General features: G+C 37.4%; 1 protein-coding gene across 3 annotated transcripts in view; it reads right to left on the reverse strand.

Moving 5' to 3' along the window:
• The window catches only part of cacna1fb (calcium channel, voltage-dependent, L type, alpha 1F subunit), a 117680-nt gene that overhangs the window by 72641 nt on the left and 25406 nt on the right, over positions 1-19633 (reverse strand). For all 3 annotated transcript variants that reach the window (XM_030138858.1, XM_030138857.1, XM_030138856.1), the window contains exons 2-4: positions 8661-8914; positions 7795-7895; positions 7314-7419 (exon numbers count right to left, since the gene is read on the reverse strand). In XM_030138858.1, the coding sequence (XP_029994718.1) occupies positions 7314-7419; positions 7795-7895; positions 8661-8914 (461 nt within the window). The remainder of the gene's footprint in view (positions 1-7313; positions 7420-7794; positions 7896-8660; positions 8915-19633) is intronic.

Consider the following 19633-nt stretch of genomic DNA (forward strand, 5'->3'; position numbering starts at 1 on the left):
TTGTTTTGTTTTTTTCTAAACAAAAAGTTGTTTGTTTTTTTGCGTATTATCTCCATGCAGGTATGTTAAAATGTGAGAACACATCAGATTAGCATCATTAAAAATGTTTTTATTTCATAGTTTTCACATAGTATATCAGTAAATACATGTTTCTTTGCTTCTAAAATTAAACGCATGGTGTCCAGCTGAGTGAACATTTTTGTAACTTAAATAGATTCATAAAAAATACATCGCTTTTTTTTTCATGCCTAAAGAAGAATAAAAACACTCCAGAAAAAAATCTTGATTAAGGTTCTCACAATTCATGCATGAAAGGGTTAATAAATAAACGGAACAGAAATAATAATAATAAAAAAAACAACTTGTAAAATAATATATAACTGAAAAAAATGTGCATGAAAGTAGTAAAATAAAGTAGAAATGATCAAATAAGTAACAAAATGAACAAAATCAGCCAAAAATAATTAATAAAATGAGCAAAAATTAATAATAAATCAACAAAATAAGTAATATGAACAAAATAAGTCACAAACTGTATTAAGTAAAAAAAAAAAAAAAAGAAAAGAAAACAAGCAAGAAAATGAACAAAAACAACTGAAATAAATAAATAAATAAATAAATAAAATTAACAAAACCGAATACGAACATGTACAAAATAATAAATAACATGGAAAAAAATAAGAAATAAAATAAATAAAATATATTCAAAAAAAACCCTGAAGCACTGATTAACAGTAAAACCCATGGAGTTTGATAAATGACAATGGATGGAAACACTTGCTTTATGTACATTAATAAATAAAACGAACAAAACTGAATAAACCCCCCCCACACACACAAAATAATAATGTGCAATTAAAAAACAACCAAAAACAAAAGTACTAAAATAAAGGGAAAAAAAGAAACAAAATAGCTAAATTAATGACTAAAATGAATGAAAATGAATAATAAATGAACAAAAACAACTCAAATGATAAGCAAAATAAACAAAACTGAATAAGAACATGTACAAAATAATAAATACCATGGAGAAAATAAGAAATAAAATGAACAAAATGAATAAAAAAAATTAAACACTGATTCACCAGTAAAACCCATGGAGTTTGATAAACGACAGTGGATGAATATTTTTTTATATTCATTAAAAAATAAAATGAACACAAATGAATAAAAAAAAAAAAAAAAACCTCCATGAAAAGAGTAATAATTAGCGTTAGAATATGTTAAAATGGGAGAAAACAGCAGCTTTTATTTCAATGTTTTAATATCAATTTCTGATATTGGGTTTTAAACATGTTTCTTTACTTCAAAAATTAAATGCATGGACATTTTTGAAACTCCATGAAAAAAACCAACGTGATCACATTGTTTTTTTTCATGCCTATGGAGGAATAAAAACACTCAAGAAAAAACTCTTAACTAAGGTTCTCATAATTAACGCATGAAAGGGTTAAATTCTTCTTCTTCCATAAGAGTTAAGGTAACAGTCTGAAATAAACGCTGATGCTCCTGCTGCAAATGTGCACAGTTTTATTTACCGCCACGTAAAAAGAGAAGTAGCGTGGCCACAATTGGAGGCAGCGTGCTGTGGCGGAGCTGTCACTTCACGGTAAACTCAGAATTTACAGTCCCACTGTAAGCAAGGGTCGAGAGACATAGACACAAACAGGAGAGAGAGAGGAGGCATCGGAGCAGAAAGTCCTCAGAGCCTCAGCTAATCAGATCTGATCAACAGGCTGTCAGTCACTGGTTAAATCAGTGGGTTTTTACTGTATGTACTCATCTATCATCACCTTTGACCTGAACAGTGGAGGAGGAGAGGAGCGCAACAGAGCGAGAAGCCGGAGGTTACAGAGTCAAATATCAGCCAGACCAAGGTTCGAATAGTTTTGGATTTTTCATTATAGTTTAAGTTTTATTTAGTTTTAACCCTCTGGTATCCCGTCCAGCTAGGCCCTTACTAAGCACCAAGTGTGCCTTTTTGGCACACTTGTGAAATAATGTCAAAAAAATTTTCATACAGTTTGTTTTTAATTCTTTTACACTTTTTTCTGTTTCATCAACTTGAGCTGTAAATAAAAATACCAAATACTCAACAATTGTCATATTTTTTAACTCTTTAAATGCTGGGTTTGTAATGTAAACAAACCATTTTTTTGGATGTAAAAAACACAAAAAAATATTATTTTTCAATATACTACAGAAAAAGTGGATCACATATTATTTGATTTTTTCCTCCTGGCATATGTCAATGATTAACTCCAACATTGGTCAATTTGCATTATTATTTTTGACGCTAGGTCAGATGTTCAAAAATACTAACATCTGTCACCAAGTGTGCATAAAATGCACACCTATAAATCAAACTATTAAATATTATATACTGATTTATTTTTCTGCTCTAATTTGATTTTAATTTTGTAAACCCAGGTCAGCCCTAATCATACAGATCAAATGGAAGAAACAGTGCGTTTTAGGCACACTTGGCAGACAGATGCTCGTCTGGTAATTTTCTTTTGTTTACAATGTGCACATTTTAGTTGGTGGAAAGAATTTTAAAGATCATGCAAAAATGAACAACATTTGAATTCTCACCTTATTTAAATTGTGGAAAATAATATGAAGGTTTTTAACACAAAGTGCAAAGTGTGCCTAAAAGGCACACCCTGATACCAGAGGGTTAACTTTTTTTTCTCTAATTCAGTTAGTTTTAATTCGTTTTTAGAGCAGGTTTGCTAGTTTTTATTAGGTTTCGTTATTTTCTAAATGCTTAGTTTTAGTTTAGTGTTATGACTCCTTTGTCTTTGTTGGTGTGTGATAAGGAGACGTTAACCCGACAATCAAAATGAAGATGAGTTAGTGTAGGTCCACATTTGACCTTGAGTATGAAGGTCAAGGTCAACGCCCCAAAGAATTCGTCCAACAGCTTCACCAGTTCCACCTAAATAGAGGGTCTGCACGTGACGTCACCGCTAGCAGAAGTCACTGCAGTTCCGCCCACTGAGTGGCAGAAAGAGGGAAGATGAGTGGCAGCGTTGGCTTCAACACTGTCTAAACTGAAGAACAATATTTAATTAAAAAAAAAAAAAAATGGGGCAGAGCTGTTGTGTGACTGATTGTATGAACAGGTTCTTAAAGCAGTGGGAGCTATCGTTTTACAGACACCGAAAGACAAAGAAAAGAGAAGGAGATGGATCCATAAATCCAGGAAACCAAACCTAGATCTGTGGATCCTGTTTGGTGTCAGCTAACATTATTTATGCTGTATTTTTGGGTAAAATCAGACTTTAAATGACCTATTGTTTTGGCTAATGTTCCTTCTTAGTGCAGCTCTTGGTTTCATGATCAGATCTTTCATGGTTTTTGTCTTCATTTTGTGATTCTGAACCTTGTGCTCCTACATGATTAGTAAACTAACTGAAACTGAGGCTAACCCAGTTTTTTAAATATGGGGAAGTGGAGAATAAAGCTACGACAGCGCATTAGGGCCACATAAGAAAATAAAAACGCGAATACAGTCATAAAATATCGATATAAAACCCATAATTTTATGATAATAAAGTCAAATACAAAAAGAATCACAATGTTATGAGAATAAAGTCGTAGTTATAAAAAACTCATAATTTAACAAAAATGTCATTCGTTTATGAGATTAAAGTTGTCATATTCTGACAATAAAGCCATAATATTACAAGAATAATGTCGTAATTTAAAAACAGGTGGGAAAAATCTCAGAATTTACCAGAATAAAGCGGTCCCCTGCTGGTCCACAGCAGTAGTATGTGTGTTGTATACAGTACTGGATCTGAACTAGACTCAGTAAATCTCCTCAGTCCCAGTAGATCATGCATATATTCACTGGGGTCAGTCCACGGTCTACTGGAAATGCACTGTGGATCAGCTGGTTCTGGGCCCTAGTTTTGGACCCTTTGGATCAGCTGGTTCTGGGCCCTAGTTTTGGACCCTTGTTGTCAGTAATGATGAAACCGTGTATATTTGTTCCAGGTCAAAATAGCGCTGATCCCCTCCCCCCTGGATCAGGTCAGGATCCTCCATTTGTGTCCACATGTCAGTGTTCATGGAACACTTGTTCTTTGGTAGCTCGTACAGATCCATGTCCAGTCCAATTGTCCGTCATTTAATTTCATATTTCACATTTTCCTGGTCTCGCTGTGTTTACTGCTATAGATCAGATTCATGATGACGTAGGACATATGCTGCGTGCGCACCTTGGAGGCAGAAAGCACACTGAGTTTGTAGCAAAGCACTGACTGCAAGTGTGACTAATGCCGTCGTCTTGCTGTGCCGTGGGTTGTCAGAACAGAAAGAACACACAGAAGGATTTAAACTTCTACAGAATTCCTGCTGGCAAACATCCCCTCCAGAAAAAACGGCGAAAGTTATGGTTGCAGGCATTAAGACGCGAGAACTGGTCTGAGGAGGACATTCAGAATGCTGGTCTGTGCAGTGCACACTTCAGATCTGGAAGGACTGGAGATCTACCAGACAGAGGTCGAGTTAACCGAAAATATTCCACCATTGACAGATTTTTTTTTTTTAAATGACGGAAAATTCTGAAGGTTTTCTCTCATTTTGACAGATTAAAAAACTGAGGGTAATCGTTGTTTAGCTGACTTCAGCCAGAATTAGATGCTACTTTGCTAGTGCAAACTATGCAGACAGCTGAGTCTCCTTAGTTATTTTAAAGCCCAGTAAATGTGATGAAATTGATAAACGCAGTGAAAAAAGAGGGACTGATGTGGTGAAGGATGACGGAGAAGCAAGGAATACACCAGTTCTGTTGGCATTTGGTGTGTTATATGTACGCATTTTCTACCTTTGTGTTATTTGATGGCATGTCATTTTGTGTCCAGATCTGTGGTTCACAGAACCTGAACCCTAACCTTCAGTGCATGGGACTGACACTGCGTGAACAAACACAAGGAAAGCTTATAACACTGGGTTACAAAAAATGTTTTTTGCAAGTTGTCTAGGTTTTTTCAACTGAATTAGGACCATTTTGCACCGCTAAATCCAAAAATGACATCTGTTTTTCTCAATCAGGTCAGGTTGTTTTTGCTAATTTGATTTTGAAAAATTTGATCTTCTCACAAAATTGATTACATTTTTGTGACTTTATCAGTTGATTTTTTTATATAGTTCTCAACCAAAATAGGTTTTAAGAGAAAAAAAATCATTTTCTAACAGGATTCCTGTTAGGTACAATGGTGTATTCAGCGCAGATGTAGCAGAATACGTCAGGCTTATTTTTGCAAGATCTTCTAGTCGAAGCCATTTCATTCACCTGTAATATTAAAAAAAACATTAACATAAATTGGGAAAAGTAAAATCTTCAGAACTCGTTTATTGCAAGAAATATGAAAGAATTTTGTATCATATGATGTGAAAATGCCCATACATGTAAGCAAAAATGTTAAAAAGCCAATATGTAGCATAGTTCAGAAAGTTGACCTGATTGAACAAAATTAATGTGATTTTTGGATTCAGCACACCACAATTATCCTAAATCAGCTCAAAAAACTTAAACAATAAATTTGTTGTTGACCAGTGTACTGTCTACAGATAACACACCAATTAAAAGTGGCGTATATAATTATGTGAGTCGGGATATCACGTTGGTTTATCATCATTGACATGTTTTTGAACATTAAATACTACTAAATATATCTCATTATCATTAAAAAATAAAAAATCTGAAATGACAGATAATAGTATGTTATGACGGAATTTTTACGACCCTGTCCGTCAAAATGACGGACTATAAAAATGTCTAGCACAACCTCTGCTGCCCACCCGTCTGTGACAGTCTGCTTTTCTACTATGGGACAGTCTTCCCGATGCGGTCAAGTCAAATTATGCGACCGTGAAAGAGAAGATGGGATCGGCTTTTGGACAGAAACAGTTAATGGACAGTTTTAGAGCCAACATATTTGCTCGTTCACCAGTTCCAGGGGAGAGCCTGGAGGTGTACGCAGCTGATGTGAGCCGGCTGGTATGAATGAATGAATGAATGTTTTTATTATTGTGTCTTGCATAAAAACATGCCCAGCCCTTCCATGGGCTTATAAGACACCAAAAATACAAACTAAAAATCAAACACCAGACAATAGGCACAATAGATACGAACAAAACAAAATACTGACCTATTTAAACAAACACATCTGCCGCTTTTTCCAGGCTTTACTAACAAATAATGCTAATTTATATACATCAGAACTAAACAACCATTTCATCTTGTCATCATCAGTGCTCCAGAACAGATCAGGATTTCGGATACACATACCATCAAACAAAGGGGCTCTCAGTTCATCATACAGAGGACAATACAAAAGAAAATGTGATTCATTTTCCACTTCCCCCAAATCACACAGTCCACAAAGTCTGTTTTCCTCTGGGGTTTGGGTGAATCTCCCAGTTTCTGAGGCCAAGGGAAGGATTCCTGTTCGCAGCTGAGCAATTAGGGACCTTTGGTTCCTGGTCAAATTTGCACTGACATAAAATTCTGTTTTCTATGTGTTTTTTAGTTGAATGTATATCCGCAGCTTCGGTTTAGTCAGGATGCCACTCATCCATTTTTCTTCGAAAGCAGACATTACGTTCGCTCTGATCTTATTAATACTACATGAAAGGTTGTTGTGAAATACATATTGAAGTTGTGCTTCTGCAAAGACAGATCTGACCTCTGCCGCCCAAGGGGACCTTGTCTTACTCCAGCCAAATACTGTTTTGGTTATTCGATTACCTGGCATATTAATAATTCGATTCCATAATCTAACCATTTCACATTTTCTTTGAATTGCACCAGGAACCCAACCCATGTCACCCTGCGCTGCCAAAACTGGGACAAACTTATGAACCCCAAGAAAGCAGCGGATGGCTCTGTTTTCAACAGCGTCTAAAGTTGGACATTGTTTGGCCCCCCATACACCTGCAGCATAGTTTAGAACAGGACATACACATGGTAGCTAGTACTGGTGTTTTTGCCTCTGAGTTGCGCACGCATCACTGTTGTTAGTAAACAGTGAAACTCATCTATACTCCGTCATGTTGAGCAGGTTGGTTTTTGCCACTCAGTCTGATTTAAAGGGGTGTGGCCCGGGGGGAAGTGACGAATGTGCATACCCTCTATACCAAACACGAAGGAGATGAGAGTAATCACACTGACACTGATGGACAGACACTGGAGGGTCTGAAAAGACCCCTGTAAAAATGATCCAACCTCCTGTAGATTTGTTTTGTTTTTTTTTGTTCAGAATCGAGGCGTATGGATATGCAGTGGTGTACAGACTCACCAGGTCATGGTTGGTGGAGTTGGAGTCGTCCTCAGGAAACGGTTTGGAGACGCCCAGAGCGACACAGTTAGCAAAGATGGCTAACAGGATGAAGATGTCAAATGGTCTGAGAGACATTAAGGAAACTCAACAGGAAATAGAATCAAATAAATACATAAAGGTCCTCTCTGGTGGTTTATGTTTGTAGTAAAATAATAAAATAACCACATATGTTAAAAAAAAAAAAAACTTAAGTCTAAGCTGCAGACGTTTGGATATCCTGACTGTTAGCACCAAACAACCTCAATACTACATTTCCCATGATGCACCAGGGGCGTGTCTTTAATGCTCTCCCTGCTTCAGTAAATATTACATCATCCAACCAGTTCATAACATAGTCTTCGTTGTAATATTTCTGATGACATCACCAGATGACACAGTGTAGAACCAGTGGTGTTAACTGTTAGTGGAGCCAACAGCTGATTGGACGGTAAAAGGATACTTCCACTCCACGATAGACAGAGCAGCTCGTCTGATTGGATTGTTGAGTTTCAGGCAGAATAAGGCTCTAGGAGCTCGTTGGACCTGGTTAGTGCCCTGGATCTGAGGACGAAGAACAGCGGCATCATCATCATCATCATCAGCTTCATCTGCATCAGGAGTGAGGTGTCACCTGTTTCTTAGCATCTTCTTTTACCTGTTTCCTAGCATGTTTCTCACCTGTTTCTTAGTGTGTTGTCTCACCTGTTCCTTAGCATGTTCTTTTGCCTGTTTCTTATCGTGTTGTCTCATCTTTTTCTTAGTATGTTCATTTACCTGTTTCTTAGCGTGTTGTCTCACCTGTTTCTTACCGTGCTCCTTTACCTGTTTCTTAGCATGTTCTTTAATCTGTTTCTTAGCGTGTTCTTTTACCTGTTTCTTAGCATGTTTTCTCACCTGTTTCTTAGCGTGTTGTCTCACATGTTTCTTAGTATTTTCTTTTACCTGTTTCTTAGCATGCTGTCTCACCTGTTTCTTAGCGTGCTGTCTCACCTGTTCCTTAGTGTGTTTTCTCACCTGTTTCTTAGCGTGTTCTTTTACCTGTTTCTTCGCGTGTTGTGTCACCTGTTCCTAAGCATGTTCTTTTACCTGTTCCTTAGTGTGTTTTCTCACCTGTTCCTTAGCGTGTTCTTTTACCTGTTTCTTCGCGTGTTGTGTCACCTGTTCCTAAGCATGTTCTTTTACCTGTTCCTTAGTGTGTTTTCTCACCTGTTCCTTAGCGTGTTCTTTTACCTGTTTCTTCGCGTGTTGTGTCACCTGTTCCTAAGCATGTTCTTTTACCTGTTCCTTAGTGTGTTTTCTCACCTGTTCCTTAGCGTGTTTTCTCACCTGTTTCTTAGCGTGTTGTCCTCTCTTCCTCTGCGTTCCGGTCGAACTCGTGGTCGAATGCAGCGTGTCGGTTCTCGTCATCCTCACTCCTCCCTCGTTCTCTCCGTCCAACTCTTCGTCCCAGTCGGCCTCCCTCTCCTCACCTCCACCTCCACCTCCTCCTCCATCCCCCTCTCCTCCCTCCTCCTCCTCCTCCCCCTCTCCTCCTCCCTCCTCTCCATCCACTGCTTTGGTGTAGCCGTTGCGACCAGAACCTGAACACAGACACATGGAACAGACAGCGTTTTACTGACATGAATCTAATAAAGCCTCAGATCCAGGTCCTGTCGCTGCCGTCACATCAGCGCTCAGGCGTCATGTGCACCGGTTCTCTAACAGGTTTTAGCTGCTGGAAAATATGCGATTATCTGTATCACCTGCCTCATGATGCTGCCCTCCAGATACCTGCAGCTCAAAGTGACCTCTTTCCTTCTCAGCCAAGGAAGAAGACGATGACATTGAACTGTTCTTAATCTGTCCTGAAAATGGGATTTGATGTGTTTTTCTTTGTGATTATGGTGAACAAAAGACTTTATTTTTTCTAATCTATTCTATTCCTATTTGTCATTTTCTTGAGCATTTCCACTTTCTGCACTTCTACTGCACTTTATCCGAGAGCCAAATGTTGTACTTTTTGCTTCACTGCATTAGTCTGAGGGCTTTAAATTCTTTTCAGATCATAGTTTTGGTCACCCTTCTTCCAAATTAGGTCTGTAACGGTACACGTAGCAAACCGAACCGTTTCGGTACACACCTGTTCGGTTCGGTACACAGCTGTACCAGGGAAAAGTGCAATACTAATGTTTAAAATACATTTAGTATTAGTAATACATTTTACATTTACTAGTATTAGTAATACATTTATTTTATTTTCTATTTGATTTGTAGAAGCAGAATTATATCATTCCTGTTTTTCTATATTCTATTGTCTCCAAAAATTGTGGGAAATATGTTAAAAAATTCCGAAATGCATTATTAGACATTTTGAGGGGTTTTCTTTCCTCCCGTACCGATCCGAAAAAAACCGAACCGTGGCTTTGAAAACCGAAAACGTACCGAACCGAAAATTTTGTGTACCATTACAGGCCTATTCCAAATATTGTTGTTTTTTTGTTTTTTTTTTTAAATATTGTTGATAAACTGAAGGGAGTGTTTCCCTCATAGGTTGAGTTTCAAGTCTTTCTCCTTCTTAATCTAAATCACTGGTGTCAAACATGCAGCTCGGGGGCCAAATCCGGCCCGCCAAAGGATCCAATCTGGCCCGTGGGATGGATTTTTGAAATACAAAAATTACACTGAAGATATTAACAATCGAGGATGTCAGAATCATTTTAATTCAGATTCCACATACAGAGCAATTAGATCTCAAGTAGATCAGACCAGTAAAATACTATCATATTAAACCTACAAATAATAAAAACAGCAAATTTTCTCTTTGTTTTAGTGTAAAAAAGTAAAATTATATGAAAATGTTTGTTAAAAAAACTGTTATTTTGCAACAAAAAAAAAGTGAATAACCTGAAATGTCTTAAGTATATGCAATTTTACCAATAATCTGCCTGTTATTAAATGTAATTGTAATGTAAGTTGTAATGCACATGTGTAAAGGATAAACTGATCATCTGAGGCAGAATATTGTTAAAATTGCAGTTGTGTTTCATAAGACGTTTCCACTTGTTCGTGTTATTCTGATTTTTGTAGATGTGAACATTATAATAATTTATTTTATTTTTTCACTGTTATTTTACTGGTCCGGCCCACTTCAGATCATACTGGGCTGAATGTGGAACTGAGCTAAAATGAGTTTGACCCCCCTGTTGTATATAAACTCTTTAAAAATCCTCTTTGGCTATGCTCAGGCTGTAGACAAATGTGGCTCAAATCTGAAATTTTCCCCCATATGTGACCTGTATCCGATCTGTTAAAGACAGTTTGAACAGCACAAATCCGATTTTTTCAAATCCGATCCAGGCCACTTTCATATGTGGTCCAAAATCCGATATGTATCCAATATTTTGCAATGTGACTTCAGCTTGAACGGCCAGGTCACATTTATCCGACCTTAACATCATTCAAATACGACAAATGTCACACAGAATCCTCGCAAAAAAAACAAAAACAAATTAATCACAAAATGAATAAAATAATCAAACACATTAGCAAAAATGAACAAAACAATCAAGAAATTGAACAAAATAATAACAGTAATAGTAATAAACAGTAATGGTATAGTAGTAGTAGTAGAAGTACAAGTACTACTAATAGTTGTAGTAGTTGTAGTGGTGGTAGTAGTAATAATAGTAGTCGTAGTAGAAAAAGTAATCCTAGTAGTAGCAGTAGCAGTAACAGTAGTAGTAGTGGTAGTAGTCGTAGTAGCAGTAGTAGCAATAACAGTAGTAGTAGTAGTAGTAGTAGTAGTAATGGTAGTAGTAACAATAATAGTAGTAGTAGTAGTAGTAGTAGTAGTAGTAGCAATAATAGTAGTAGTAGTAGTAGTAGTAATGGTAGTAGTAGTAGTAGTAGTAGTAACAATAATAGTAGTAGTAGTAATGGTAGTAGTAGTAGTAGTAATGGCAGTAGTAGTAATGGTAGTAGTAGTAGTAACGGCAGTAGTAGTAGTAGTAGTAGTAATGGTAGTATTAGTAGTAGTTGTAGTAGTAGTAGTGGCAGTAGTAGTAGTAGTTGTAGTAGTAGTAGTGGCAGTAGTAGTAGTAGTAGTAGTAGTAGTAGTAGTAAAGGTAGTAGTAGTGATGGCAGTAGTAGTAGTTGTAGTAATGGTGGGAGTAGTAGTGGTAGTAGTAGTAGTAGTAGTAGTAGTAGTAGTAGTAGCAATGGCAGTGGTAGTTGTTGTACTGATGGTAGTAGTAGTAGTAGTTGTAGTAGTAGTGGCAGTAATAGTAGTAGTAGTAGTAGTAGTTGTAGTAGTAGTAATGGTAGTAGTAGTAGTAGTAGTAGTAATGGTAATAGTAGTAGTAGTAGTAATGGTAGTAGTAGTAGTAATACTAGTAGTGGTAGCTCATTACTCATAATGTAAGCTAATTACTTAATGCTATTGCTAATGCTAATGCTAGGTAGCGTGTGTGTAAAAATGGGTCAAATGCAGAGACTGAATTTCTGTAAATAAATTGAATATAAAGAACGTTTTTAACCTTTAACCCAGAAATCATCAAAATATCTTATGTGCCGTTACCAATATTGGCCAATATCGATAAATACTGGCGGCTACTGATGTCCAGACGATGAATCAGTGCATCCTTAGACAACAGCAGACATGTGAGGACATCATCAGAGGTGTTGGTCTGGTAAAGCCCTCTGACATCGGCCTTTTTTCTCCTTAAAAACCCCTTAAACTAAACAGATGCAGGTGAATTCCCCTTAAACCATCCAGTCTTTACAGAAGAGTGTGCCTCTGTCATCATGTCATCGCTGTGGTTTGTGACTCCTTCACCTCTGTCACCATCACACTGCCATCAAGGTCAAAAAGAAGAGGAGGAGGAGGAAAGAGGAGGAGGAAAGACGAGGAGGAGGAGGAGGAGGAGGAGGAGGGGGAAAGAGGAGGAGGAAAGAGGAGGAGGAGGGGGAAAGAGGAGAGCGAGGAGGTGAAATGGACTGAAAGCAGAGGAGAGGGATGTGATAGAGGAGGTGAAAACAGAAATATTGTAGTGAACAGCTGTGACCTAGATCTGTGTGTGTGTGTGTGTGTGTGTGTGTGTGTGTGTGTGTGTGTGTGTGTGTGGGATCTGGGCCGTGATTTATATGTTAGTACCTGAGGACCTTGAACACACCAACACACACTGAGATAAACCCTGTGATGGACACAGCCAGATTACATGATCATCCCCCTCCCCTCCCCTCCCTCCCTCCCTCCCTCTCGCTCGCTCAACCTTTGCTGTTTGTGTTTCCTAGATTTCCAATGCTACCCAGAATGCTTTGCTGCAGTGTCCAGCTGTTGGCAGGTACGTATGAGTCTGTACTGTCCTCATACTGTAAGGAATGGATGGAAACGAAACCACGATGTGTTCAGTGACTGCAGAGGTTTGGTTTGAGATTGTATTTAAATCAATGCAGTTTTTAATTCCACATATTTTATTGATTGATTGATTTAGAACATGCAAAGAAACAAAATAAAACAAAACGAAGCAAATTAAGACAAAAACAAAATAACATTTAAATGAACAGAATCTGCCTTCAAATACGTGCAACTCTGAATTTTTGCATTGTTGAAAAATTACCGAAAAATTACACTGGGTTACAAAAAAATGTTTTTTGCAAGTTGTCTAGGTTTTTTCAACTGAATTAGGACCATTTTGCACCGCTAAATCCAAAAATGACATCTGTTTTTCTCAATCAGGTCAGGGTTTTTTTTGCTAATTTGATTTTGAAAAATTTGATCTCCTCACAAAATTAATTACATTTTTGTGACTTTATCAGTTGATTTTTTTTTTATATAGTTCTCACCCAAAAATAGGTTTTAAGAGAAAAAAAAAATCATTTTCTAACAGGATGTATTTATTATTTATTATGTATTCACCGCAGATGCAGCAGAATACGTCAGGCTTATTTTTGCAAGATCTTCTTGTCGAAGCCATTTCATTCACCTGTAATATTAAAAAAAACATTAATCATAAATTGGCAAAAGTAAAATTTTCACAACTCGTTTATTGCAAGAAATATGAAAGAATTTTGTATCATATGATGTGAAAATGCCCATAAATGTAAGCAAAAATGTTAAAAAGCCAATATGTAGCATAGTTCAGAAAGTTGACCTGATTGAGCAAAATTAATGTGATTTTTGGATTCAGCACACCAAAATGATCCTAAATCAGTTCAAAAAACTTAAACAATAAATTTGTTGTTGACCAGTGTTATCAAACAAAAAGAAAACGAGCCAGATTTGAAAACATGTGAGGTTATGTTGGGCTGCGTAATGATGCATAGCTATTTAGATTTATCGTATATTCTGCTGATAAGAAACTAAAGCATAAACTGTTGTGTGGAGAAGGGGTGGGATTAAATAAGTCATACTTCCTCCAACTTCTGTTCAAATATGCAAATGAAGTCATATTTTCTTTTCATATATATATATATATATATATATATATATAAATAAATATACAAGTTTTTTCATGTTTTCTTGCAATCTGTTTTATTTCTAAGGAGGAAAATAAACAGACTTAAAAACACATTTTATCCAAACGCAGTCATTTTCCTAAACACCATTAAAATACGACCCGTTACTTAAAGCCATACTTCATATGAGGAACAGTGCAATCATGAATTTTCTGTTTTTACTGACAAAAAGTGCATGATTTTTATGTCTTTACCTTCAATTTTTTAATTTTTTTTTTTCTTACTAAATATATCCTATACTCTTATTTAACTTAGAAGGTTGCATCTTAACCCATTAAGACCCTGTGTGACAAACAGCTGTTTGTCACTGCTGAGTATGAATACAGGCACCTTTTTTCACTTAAGCACCAACTTGCACATGTAGTTTACAGCACAGAACTTTAAACACACATATTTGCACAAACAAAATAATTGCACATGATTGGTTTTTAAAGTAGTTTATTGATTTTATGGTCTTTCCTTTTCAGTTTTTACATCCAGTGGTACTTGTATTTTTAATTGATTGCTTGGCCCTGGAGAAAAGGGAGACATAAATTAGATCACAAACAGAGAGTGCGATGTACCGTAAATTCCGGACTATAGACCGCACCTGAATATAAGCTGCAGACCCTAATTTTAGAAAGAAAATCAATTTTGTGCACGTATAAGCCGCCGGTGTCCACCAGTGGCGATTTCTCATAGACTGCAAGAGAAGCCCGGCTTCCCCTATCATTATGAAAATTAAATGGTTAAATCTGTTTGGTTGTGTTGACATTTCATTGACTACACATGTGTTAAAACACGTTCATCTCACAGACGAGTTCGTTCAGAATCAGCTTTATCACAAATCATCAGATTCGATGTTGTTCACTTCTCATACATTCCCGTTGCGCTGTTTCCTCATACGATCTATGCTCAGTGCATTTCCCCGTTGAAGCCTGGCTTCTATGGGAGTCTATGGGACCGAGTGGAACCTTTTTTTTCATTGCGTCAGAACTGGACGGTAATTGGATAAAGGTTTTCTTTGAGTTCAAATGAAATTCTTCCCTGTATGTAAATGGGTCTGATATGTGTGAGCTTGCTGTCATATCTATAGGCTGATTCGTTGTTAATATGATGATTAAAAAACAAAAGACAAAAAATGAGGCAATAAAAGGATAGTGATAAAAGCACATTTTCTCTTTCTTTTTTTTTCGTCGGTGGACTTATCGGGGTTTCCTTTGGATTCGTGCCGATACAGGATTGACTTGCTTTTGCGCCGGCTGTGGATTCACAGACTTAAAATGACTTGAAAGAGACTTGAAAGTGAACAAATTTTTGTTTTTCGTTAGAGTAGGACTTTTAATTTATTTTTAAAATATAAAGATTAAAACCAAGTAATTACGTCTGTTGTAATATCATTTTCATTTAACATTACGCACGACGTGCGCATTAATTCTGAGATGCTTTAAATTTATGACGGTCTCTGGAGAGCTTTATTGGGTGTTTTCATTCAGAGTTTTGTTTTGTATATTTGTGAAACAGTATTAACATTTGAAGGTTTACTATTTTTCCTTAAAAGTTCCCCTTTTGTGTGTGTTAATATTAACTTTATAAAGGTTAAGTTGTTAATGTTATCCATTCCTGCATACCTGGTAACAATAGACAGATTCTCCCCTGGGGTGTGGCAGCAATAAGGGAAAATCGTCGTATAAGCCGCAGTATTTAAAGCGTGGGAAAAAAGTAGCGGCTTATAGTCCGGAATTTACAGTAAATGTGCGGTATTTAAGTTTAACTTTGTTTAGTGTCTGTGTGAGTGGATTTTAAAGTGTTTAGTGAAAGGAGTTTTATTTTTATTTATTAGTTTGTACTTACCCTGTCCTTGTGTCCAGGTCCGTCAGCGAAAAGAGTCCCAGCATGAACAACAGCCCTTAAGAAGGTTCCGGCCTGGACCAAGGCAGGGAAATGTGTGGGGGAGCCAGGAGGGGTATTTTATCGGTTTATGGGTTTTTATTTATCTTTGGTGTCTAGATTTAGAGTTTTTAGATATATAGCTTGGGTTTTAGATAGGTTATGGTTGTGGGTTTTAGTTACGGAGGTTTTAGATTAGTTTTAGCAATTTATGTAGATTTGTAACTCCCCTGTGGAGCTGTAGTGGTTTTATCCAGTTAGTGGAACAGTATAAAAGGTGCCCATTGTCATCACTTGAGGTTCAGCTGCTGGAGAAGACACTGCTACTCCAACCGCCATATGCACTTGCACTTTTTTGGCGTTTGCACTTTTTTAGCCTTTGCACTTTTTCAGCACTTGCACTTTGTTTGAAATAGGTACTACTGAAAATATTTTTAAAAAAATTGGACCACGCCATCTTTTGCCTCTGCCTCATCTCCTTCCTCGTTTCACTGACCTCCAACCACTAAAGGACCAGCTAACTTCACACCCTGAATTATTTTTGTGGTGACATCCAAGTGATTTTTTCTACATTTAACCATTACCAAGTGATTTATCAACATTCATTATCATATTACGTTTTGCATTTTTTTCACCGTGTAAATCAGGTGTTGTCTGATATTTAATTCACTGATCATGTAGACGTTAAAAGCTCTATTACATCAAAACAGCAAAAACGGAAGAAAAAGTGACTCTTTCAGCTAAATATATGATTTATTCTACATAAGTGTTTCCATCCACTGTCATTTATTTAACTCCACTGGTTTTACAGGTGAATCACTGTTGTAGAATGTCCAGTTTTTCAGCTTTTACTTTTAGGTCAAAACCAGCCTGTAAACTTGTAGGACATACATATTTGACCCCTATATTGGTAATTATTAGTATGATTTCTTATTTTTTTTAAATCTGTTTTGTCCTATATTTTCTTGTGGAATGGCGTCCTTTGACGTCACCATGGTGTCAGTTTGGTCAGAATCCTTTTCCATCACAGAGGGAAATAAATGAACAGACAGCATCACCTTTATCCACAGCTGCCACAGTTTGTTTATCTCCATTATATCATAGCATCGTATTATCACATCCTGTCTAGACACGCAGTCAAGTCTGATGTTTTGGGTTTTTTTGTGTGTTTTTTTTTTTGCTGTTTCTTACTTCATTAAACCATTTCCTATTAAAACCTTAATTTCTTCTCTTCCTTCCTTACTGCAGATCATTTTGTCCTTTTTCTGGTTCTTCATCTTGTTAAAGTTATTTTTTGTCTCAACTTACTGCTCTTGTCCAGTCCAATTCTTCTGAAAAACTTTTTCAAAAACTGTCCTGAACTCAAATGTCAGTGTTTACAGAATGCTGTGAGGTGGATGTGGCTGCTTTCAGTATCTGTCCATCAATTATCATTACAAAGTGGCTATTGACACAGTACTGTGGCACGAAATATGGGTTTGTCTGTGACCACTGAGCCAATCAGCGCCCTCGTTATATCATGTCTGGACTGGTAACGTACATCCTGAAAAAGTACCAAAGCAATAAAATAAACAACAGGTCAACATGAGGCACAGTGGATACTCAGCTCACTCAGTAACATGTCGGACTGCAACGCAGATGACTCGGGTTCAATTCCTGACCGGAGTAGCACCCCCCGTTTAAGTCAAACAGAGTCAAATTGACTTCTGTGTGCACAGCCAGGTTCTGTGGGCTGGAAGGTTTAAGCACAACCTGGTTCTGTTCTGGAAACCACTTTGGTTTCCAGAACAGAACCAACCTCACTCTGCAGGACAATAATAAGTGGTGTTATTTAAGGGGAAATAGGCACATTATGGTGGTACTATGTATTTGCTCCATTGTAGTGAATGAGTTGATGTCTGTCCATCACCACTAATACAGCGGCGCCAGAGACACAATCATCTTCAAAGAGTTAAAGGGAAACAAACTGATCTGGACTTGAACATGAGTGAGAAACAGAAAGGTGAAGGAACTGAAATACAGTTAGTTGAACAGCAGTCATTTATCCACATGAAGATTTAGTCCAAATACGTTCACACTGCAGGTAAAAGTGGCCCAAATCTGACTTTATAGACATATGTGACTCATTTTTTCTGTCTGTCTGTCTCAAAGTCGAAATATATCACGGTAATGTCCAGTGTATCCTAAACTTATTTCTAACCTATGAGGAATGTGCTTTGAACTTGTGTTTAACTTATAGTGAACTTATCTCCAATGCATATTAGCGTATGTGGACGTGTTCTGTTCGACCTCTTTTCACCTCTTCTAGACACACAGCAAAGTGTTTCAGCACCTCCCCTGTGGACAGCGACAGCAGGAGGTCATACCTGTAATACCACCATGATCTTCAAATCTATGTTCTATATTATTAAAGGGAAGTGGACTCTGTCTGTGTGTCTCAGGCATCACACAAAATAACCCTAACACCCTAACCCTGACCCAGAATCATAACTGAATCTTATCTGTTGCTAGGTAACCCACTTTGATGATAATTGAAGTGGGTTACCTAGCAACAGATAAACAATAGGGCCACGTTGCCATGGTGTCAAATTTCATGTGCAGAAACAGACATACCAGGTGAGAGGTTATTCCACTGAAAACACCAGTGGAATTTTTCTCACAAGTCAGGTCTGCCCAGCATCAAAACTATTACATCTAGAACCTGTGGTTCCCCACGGGTCAACACAAACGCTAACAATTTAATTTAAAATAGATAACTAAAATAAAATAAATGGAAGTTAAATACTCATTAATTTTCCAAAGCCACAGGGAGCCTCAGCAGAGGGATGAAAGAGCTAATATAAGACTGGGGTCGACAGGAGGAACCCGTCAGTCCTCCTCAAGACACCAGGATGAACAGAGACCTGGATGGTCCATCAGAACATCTGCTCGTCCTCCAACATCCGCAGGACCGCATCGATTTGACACTGTATCAGATATCAGTTACAACACAGACAACACACTGAGGTTTCATTAGTATAAGTTATCTAGAAGTTATTGAAACCTTCTATGTAAGCTATGTATACACCCAAGATAAAAAAAAAAAGAAAAGAAAAATAACATTGATAGTTCAGCTTATGCCAGTGTTTTAGGGAACTTCTGACACGGCAGCATAGGCTGCCTAAAGCTACGTTTACAGCAGAGGTCATGTTAACTGAAAATATTCCATCACTGATGGATTTTTTTTAAATGACAGAAAATTCTGAAGGTCGTCTGTCATTTTGACAGATTAAAATACTGAGGGTAATTATAATAATGATAATAATAATAATGATTTATATAGCACTTTTCTATGAATGCATACTCAAAGCGTGTACAGAGGATCCATTATTCATTCGCTCTCACATTCTCCCTCTGGTGGTGCTAAACTACATTTGTAGCCACAGTTGCCCTGGGGCAGACTGACAGAAGCGTGGCTGCCAATCTGCGCCTACGGTCCCTCCGACCACCACTGAACATTCACACACATTCATACACCAATGTGAGTAGTAGCACTGGAGGAAAGTGGAGTGAAGTGTCTTGCCCAAGGACACAACAGCACATGGACAGAGCGGGATTCAAACCGCCAACCCTTTGGTTATTGGACGACCCACTCTACCATCTGAGCCACGGCCGCCCCCGATGGTAATCTACCAAAGAAAGTTTTCACACAACACTGTGAACAGAACCTGCTGCAGAATCGCTGGTCTGTCTGTCTCTGAACAAGGCATCAAACATTCCATAACAGCATCCACCTGTATTTAACCCAACAGCACCACTGTTCACAACTACACTGAATACAACAGCAGTACTGCAGTCACATGACTCACCATTAGTCCACCTGTAGTAGACCCCCTGTCCAGTTGGTGTCAGTGTTCATATTAGTCAGTCAGTGTCAGTCTTGTCTCGTTGTTTAG

The sequence above is a fragment of the Sphaeramia orbicularis genome, chromosome 7, assembly GCF_902148855.1.
Source record: "Sphaeramia orbicularis chromosome 7, fSphaOr1.1, whole genome shotgun sequence".
NCBI lineage: Eukaryota > Metazoa > Chordata > Actinopteri > Kurtiformes > Apogonidae > Sphaeramia > Sphaeramia orbicularis.